At 69.0% G+C, this 7,279-nt stretch overlaps 2 protein-coding genes across 2 annotated transcripts; one reads left to right on the forward strand and one right to left on the reverse strand.

Annotated features, from left to right (window-relative positions):
- Positions 1-344: 344 nt before the first annotated feature.
- MNEG_12119 (hypothetical protein) lies at positions 345-3,331 on the reverse strand (the record flags this gene model as incomplete). The annotated part of the gene is made up of 5 exons (XM_014039408.1): positions 345-520; positions 732-878; positions 1,644-1,779; positions 3,010-3,080; positions 3,220-3,331. The coding sequence occupies 5 exons, from the start codon at positions 3,329-3,331 to the stop codon at positions 345-347; spliced, it is 642 nt and encodes a 213-aa protein (XP_013894862.1).
- Positions 3,332-4,728: 1,397 nt separating this feature from the next.
- On the forward strand, positions 4,729-6,660 carry MNEG_12120 (Retinol dehydrogenase 13; the record flags this gene model as incomplete). Its single annotated transcript, XM_014039409.1, has 7 exons — positions 4,729-4,797; positions 5,010-5,122; positions 5,268-5,342; positions 5,520-5,649; positions 5,978-6,120; positions 6,368-6,495; positions 6,650-6,660. The coding sequence occupies 7 exons, from the start codon at positions 4,729-4,731 to the stop codon at positions 6,658-6,660; spliced, it is 669 nt and encodes a 222-aa protein (XP_013894863.1).
- Positions 6,661-7,279: the final 619 nt, after the last annotated feature.

Consider the following 7,279-nt stretch of genomic DNA (forward strand, 5'->3'; position numbering starts at 1 on the left):
GCGCCCGCGTCCCCGCCCGCCGCCCCGTCGGCGGCGCCGCCCGCCACGTCGGGAGGGGGGCCGCCCGCGCGCGCGAGGGGGCAGTCCTGCGACCAGTGGCCGCTCTGGCCGCAGCGGAAGCAGCGGCTGTAGCGGCTGTTGATGTTGAACCCATCGACCAGCTCCGCGCCCTGGGCGGGGCGGCAGGCGGCAGGTCATTTTGGGGTGACATCAAGGCAGAGGGCGCTGGGCCCGGGGTGCCGCTGCCTGTGGGCGTCGCCCCATTGGTTGGGTGCCGCTGCGCTATGGTTGACATTTCGAGGCTGAATTGGGGCCGGTTTGGGGCCGACTCTGCCTGTGGCTGGCTAATTGGCAGCGGCCGGCGCCTCGCGCGCGCGCACCTGCCCAGCCATGGTGGGTGCCTTGCGTCGCGCGTAGATGGTGCGGCCGTTGGGCAGCTTGCGCGAGAAGCGCTGGGTGGCGCCAGTGGCGCCGGCCTTGGACTGGAACTTGAAGGAGAACTTGCCGCGCGCGTTGTTGCCTGGGGGCGCGGAGTGGTTGGTTTTAGGACGTGAGGGGTGCGGGCTTGGTGGAGCGCATGATCGGGGTCCAGCACGTGAGTGATGCAGCCACAACGTGCCTCAGGTGCTGGCTGCTTCGAGTCCTGGAAAATCGACTGTAGTCCAGGCCCCCCCTGTGTGAACAAAGGCCCACAAGGGGGCGCAATCAGAGGCCGCTGCTATCCGACCCACCCTTGAAGCGGCGGAAGTTGTTGCGCTCCTGCGGCGCCGCAGAGCGCCGCTTCTTCGGGGCCGCACCGCCGTCTGCCGCAGGCGGCCCCGCTGCGTCGAGCGCGTCCCCGCCACCACCGCCGCCGCCGTAGCCGCCACCACCCGCCCCTGCTGCCGCCGCGGCCGCCGTTGGGCGCCGGCGCTTCCTGGCGGGCGCGGCTACCGCGACTGCCGTGCTATCCTCTGCTGTTGCTGCGGCCGCCTTAGCTGCACGCGGCTTGCGTGCGCGGGCCCCTGTTGCAGCGGGGCCCTGCTTGCGCTTGCGAGGCGCAGGACGCTCGCTGCCGCTGTCACACTCCATCTCGCAGTCGCTGCCTCCGCCGCTGCTGCTCCCGCTCCCACCGCCGCCACCGCGCGAGCCGCCCCATCCTGCGCCCTCGTCGCCGCTGCTGCCGCCGCGCCCGCCCCCCTTGCTGTCCCACCCGTCGTCATCGCTTGGTTCAGCGACGCTCGCCTTGCGCCTCTCACCCCCGCGCACGGCCGCTGCCCTCCTCGGCCTGCCACCAGCCCCAACAGCCTGCGGCGCTGCCATCTGCGGCGCCCCGGACGGCCGCCGCGCCGCCGCCTGCGCCTGCGGCTTTGGCTGGCACGAGGGGCGGCGCGCGACGCGCCGCCGCCCAGGCGCCTGCACCGGCGAGGGCGCTGCCGCCTGCTCTGCTGCTCCAGGCTCAGCCGCCTCTGCCGCGGCAGCGCCCCGGGGCTCTGGCGCGCCCGCACCTCCCGCCTCGGCTTCCGCCCGCCCGTCCGCACCTGTCGCCGCCGCAGCCCGCGTGGCGCGCCGCCGCCGCGTCGCAGGCGGCGTCAGCTGTCCGCCCGCAGCTGGTCGCGGCGGCGCTGCGTGGTTGCGCCCGCCGGCCCGCTTGAGCCCCTTACCGGCAGCTGCGCTGGCTGAAGGCTCCTCGCCCCCCTCGCAACCCTCGCCGCCCTCGGCATCCGCGCCGCTGCCAAAGTGCAGCAGCGCACTGCCGCCGCCGCGCGCCAGCAGGCTCGTGCCGCCCACCCCCAGTGACTGCAGGAGGGCCGGGTCCCGCCAGGGCGCGGCCTGCGGACCAGCCGGCGGTGCGGCCTGCGGCGCGGCTGGTTGCGCGGCGTGCAGGGCGGGAGGTGCTGGTGCCGCAGGCTGCCCTGGCGGCGCCTGGCGCGCGACAAGGTTGGGCAGAAACAGAGCCTGCTGGTTCTGCGGCTGCTGCTGAGGGTGCTCGCCCGGCTGCTGGTCCCGCGGCTGGTTCGGCTGCTGCGGAAACTGCTGCTGCGGCTTGGGCTGTGCGCCCGATGGCTGCATCCCGCCAGCCTGTTCTGGCGCCTGTGGCACCGCGGTAGGTGCTATTTCCAGCGCCCGCACCGCACCCCTAGCCTCGCTATATTGCTGGAATAGCGCAGCTGCTGCCGTTGGCCGTTGGGGCGCCGGCACTTGGTCGTCTTCGCCCTGTGGCCCAGACTGCACCAAGGAGGCCGCAGCAGCGCGCAGGCCCAGCGCCGCCAGGCCCATGCTGGCGCCCACCGCGACGCTCATGGACCCTTGCCGCTTCGAGCATATTGGGCTGAAGGGAGACGCAGGGCAGGCATCATGGGCGCCGCGCTCCTGCTGCTGCTGCTGCTGCTGCTGCTGCTGCTGCTGCTGCTGCTGCTGCTGCTGCTGCTGCTGCTGCAGCGAGCGCCTTAGCGGCGTCGCTACTGGAGATGTCAAGAGGGCCTGTCCCGAAAAGAAGGGCATGCCGTAATACCCGTGAATGAAGGGCAACTGCCACCTGCCACGTGGGTCGGGCTGGAGCCAAACCTGCTCGCCCACATCCCCCCATGCTCCAGACCTTTTCAATGCATCGCTGCAAACAATCGGGCCGCCAACCTACAGCTCATTGCCATGACGCCCAAGCGCGTTTGAATCACACACCTGTTTGATATCCTGTGCACTGACACCGCCGTTCAGCCGTCGCCGTGGCGGGGTGGGCTGTGGCTCCAGCGGCTGGCTCTCCCGCAGGGGCTGCCGCTGCCGCTGCAGCGCGGCTGCACCTTGCATTTTAGCTGCGTCGCCGCCTTGCTGCTGCAATTCCAGCTTCTGCGACAGCGGCTGTGGCCGCTGGGGCTGCTGTCTCGCAAAGGAGGGCCGTGCGCCAGCAGCAGGCCTCTGCTGCTGTGGCACGCCTGCCACGCGCTGGCCCGGGCGCGCAGCCTGCGGCCGTGCGAACAGGCTGCCCTTGCAGCGGGGGCCTTTGGCTGCATCCTCCTGCTCCTGCGCCACCTGTCGGCCGCGCAGCAGCTCGGGAGTGCTGGCGGCGCCCAGGGCGTCGCACGCAAAGAGCCCGCCGCCGCCTGCACAGAACAGTTGAGTACAACCATCAGCATGTGTGCAGCAGCCGCAAGCGGCTGTTTATGCCAGGCAGATAGATTCGAGGTCTTGACCGGAGATTATCTAGTTCTACACTGCGTGCGCTCGTTGCGTATCGCGCACCATGCCATCGCCCAGGCGTGCCCGACCCCGGCGTGGCCAGCACCACGTCGTCCGACGGGGCACCGCCACCCGCGCCCTTGACCGGCGTGCAAAGGATAGTTTCAACGTCCATTTGTCAGTCCCTGCACGTTCCTAGCACTGCCGCTGCCCCTGCTAGGCTCGATAACGAGGCCTGCAGTGCACATGAAGCACGCTTCTGATGTACATTCTCAATCAAAGTATGCTATTTGTAGTGAGATACCGAATTGCGCTGAGAGCAGCAGGCTTGAGGGTAAATTGAATGATTGCCGCCAGATCACATTCAAACCACTGCCACAATACGGTATGACAACCTTCAGCATTATTGTCGTTTTCCATGCGGCGCTATAACCGAATTAACACGTGTAAAAAGCCTACATAGTATCTGCATGCACTTCGTGCTTACATGGTGATTGGTGCTGCACAGCGATCAATGGAGGGGCGTCCGCAGGAGCTGCGCGCGGCCTACGAGGTGCTGATCGCAACGAAAAGGACTCATAGCTGTATGCCATGCCACTGCACAACTGTGCAGCCGTGGCGGTGGCTGACGGGGTGGCTGGCGCGCTGCCGATCTGCTGCACTCACTGCACACCTGCACCCGATACAGGAGCTGCTCGCGGCCCTCTCTGCCATTGTGGAGGCCGACGACCGCAGGTGTGCACGTTAACGGCATTCGACGTGGTCAACACTGCCCCTGCAAGCGTGCCAAGATCTGCTTGCAGCTCGCACGTGGCGGACGTGCGCGCAGCTGGGCCGCGAGTTGCTCACACACACGCCCTGCATCCCATCGCGCCTGCAGCGCTGGTCCCGCGGTGGCGCGGCTGCGCTCTGCCAAACAGGCGATGGGTGACGCGTGCGACGCTCTGGAGCACCGGCTGGTGGGCGGGCGCACGTGGGTGTGGGGCTGGGCGCGGCTGCCATCCCGCGCGTTTTTGCACAAAGGGGCCAGAGGTACAGAGGATGCTGGATGGCGCGGCACCGCAGTAGAGCTCTCGTGGCAGCCACCTCACAGGGCTTTTGGCCAGCAAACAGCAGCTGCTGCTTCAATTTTCCCACCTTGCCGGTGCTGCTGTCGGGTCTGTATGGTGGGGAAACCGTGACGTCACTCAGTGTCACGCCCAACCCTGGTCTCGCCCACGCCCGCACCAGGCGGCGGCACGGGCGGCCAGGAGCGTGCCCGCGGCCCGCGACGCAGAGGATCCTCCCGAGGTCAATGCAGCCAGCGCCGCGGCCGACGTCGACGCGTTTCGCGCGCGCCTGCTGCGATGACGCGCGCGCGCGCGCCGCGCACCGCGCACCGCCGCTGGTGACGCGCACCTCGGGCCGCGCCGCGTCATGCTGCCGCGAGAGCTTCTTGCGGGGCGGCGGCCGCCTCTCAGGCCGCCCTTACTGTATCATCATTCGATCCATCGAATCAAAGCTCTTTGTGCAACTTGATAGTATTGCGATTTCTCAATAAGAGTGTTGTGACTGTGGAGGCAGCAGCCCAGCATGGACATCGTCACGCGCCTACTGTGGGGATGGGACGCCCGTATCCACGCCCCAGATCAGCTGGGCAAGGTGACCAGGAGGCCGCCTGGGGGCGCATTAGCCGGGGCCCAGCCGGCAGCGGACACTCGAAGTGCGTTGAGGGCCCCACGCCCTGCTGCCCTGGCGCCGTTGCACGCCTACCCCCCGGCTCAGGCGCCGCCACCACATGCGGCGAGCCGGCGAGTGGGTGTGGCGTGCGCGTGATGCGTGCGGCGCGCGCCTCGCCGGCGTCCCTACCGCAGGTGTTTGTGGTGACGGGCGCCAACTCTGGCCTGGGCTACGAGACCACCCTGCGGCTGGCGGAGCGCAACGCGCTCGTGGTTATGGCGGTGCGCAACACGGAGAGCGGCAACAGGTGGGGCCGTGCGGCGCGTGGCGGGGGGGCGGGGGGGCCAAGGTCCCTCACGGTGCGAGCCGGACGTCGCAGCGGCAGCCGTTTGGGCCGCACCGATTCGTGGATGCTTGCACCCATTGTCCTGGTGATCTGCGCCCGCCTCCAGGGCCGCGGAGGCGATCCGCTACCAGGTGCGCGGCGCCAAGCTGCTGGTGTGGCACGTCAACATGGCCTCATTCAGGTGGGCGCACCTTGATGCTTTGAAGCGTCGAACAATTTGATGTTGGTGCAGAGGTCCTTGCTTCTGCGCGTGTAAACAGCAAACGTTTTGCAGGTGTGGTAGCGGGCTTCCCACCAGAATCGCGTGGGTCTGTCGTCCGCCCACCAGCTCGGGTCCTGTCGCCCCCTGCCCTAGCAGGTCCGTCCGCGCCTTTGCATCCCGCGTGGCGGCGTCCTTCCCCTCCGGCATCCACGGGCTCGTCAACAACGCGGGCGTGCTGAACGCTCCGGTGTCGGGCGCGGCAGCGACATCTGAGAACGGGATCGAGGTGCGCCGCGCGCGCGGCGGGCGAGGCGCAGCGGGCAGGGCGCGGCAGGCTGGGCCGGGCCGATGGCGGCAGCGTGTTGCGTGGCCCAGGCGCTCTTGGCCGGTGCTTTGCTGGGTTGGTGGGTGTGAGCGGCACTCGAATGCACTGCGGCCCCGGGACAGGAGCCCAGGTGTTGGTGCCAGCGATCGTTGTTGAGGAGGCCTGCAGCAAAGCCTGATGCACAATACAAGTGTAAGCATGGGTTATGTGCGGAGCACACCAACATGCAATTGTTCCTTGAACTCACGTCCGCTTCCTCGCTGCCGCGCCGCCCCCCTCCACACTCCAGGTGACACGGGCGGTCGATTATTTTGGCCCCGTGCTGCTGACGCACCTGCTGCTGCCGTCACTGGCCGTGGCTGCGCCGTCGCGCGTCGTCAGCGTGTCGTCACTGGGGGAGGCGCTGGGGGCGCTCGACTGGGGGGACCTCAGGTGTGGCGGGGGAGCACAGCCTGCGCACACACGCTTTCGGCGTTGGGGCGCCGGCGCCAGCCCCGCGCGCTGCCTGCGGATTGCCTCCTCGGGCTATCTCAGTGGCGCTGCTTCAGTGTCCCATGCTGAGGCCTTGTGACGCGCTCTTGGACACGGGGGCGTATGCGCGCCCCTGCGCCTGCTGCTGGGCCCACTGCGAGCTGCCGTGCCCTGTGCTTCGGGACCGCCCCCCCTCGGAACGCCGCAGGGGCCTCAACAGCCCCGCGTCCACGTTCCGAGCTTACGGCTGCGCCAAGCTGATGCTGCTGATGTGGACGCGGGAGCTCAACCGCCGCCTGCGCGGCACGGGCATCGACTGCTTCGCTGTGCACCCAGGTGCGCTGACTTGGCACCTGCCGCTCGACTGGCGTGCATGCACGCGTGCTGACACACACACACATACACGCATGTTCAGGCACACCGCCTCATTGCTCGCAGCATGCGCTGCGACAGCAGAAGTGGAAATCGCAATTTGTCGCATGCATTGCAGCTGTGGTGTGAGGTGTACTGCAGGGCCGGCGCGCCACAACCCAGTCACCCGCGCCACGACACCTCGTCGCCACCCCTCGCCCCACGACCCCGTCCCCTGCGCTTCAACCCGCCCCCAAGGCGTGGCCCACACCCCCGGCGAGTACAAGTCCTCGGGGGCGCGCCTGTCCTCCTGGACCGCCTGGCTGGGGGCGCTGGTCCACGGCCAGACCCCGGCCTGGGCCGCCACCAGCCTGATCTACGCAGCCACAGAGCCACGCCTCGCGAGTGCGTGCTCTGGCCGGGGGTCGGGGGAGCACACGCCTGCCCAGGGCCCCCCTACGCCGCGCCCCGTCGGCCGCCGGTCGCGCCCGATCAACGTCCTCCGACCTGTGCCGCCGTCCTCGTCTTCGGCCGTCTGTCAACCCCATGCTTATAACACCTTGCAACGCGCCCCCCAAATTCTGCCTCCCCGTTCCCCCCCTAATCCCCCACCCCCAAAGGCCGTGGTGGCGCCTACATCGGCCCTCGCTACCTCCACGTGTTTGGCTACGCCGGCTCCAACACCACCACCCGCGCGCCCCTCAACCCCGCCGCCTCCGACCCCGCCGCCGCGCGCCGCCTGTTTGACGAGACCACCGCAGTCCTACTG

The sequence above is a fragment of the Monoraphidium neglectum genome, assembly GCF_000611645.1.
Source record: "Monoraphidium neglectum strain SAG 48.87 unplaced genomic scaffold scaffold03075, whole genome shotgun sequence".
NCBI lineage: Eukaryota > Viridiplantae > Chlorophyta > Chlorophyceae > Sphaeropleales > Selenastraceae > Monoraphidium > Monoraphidium neglectum.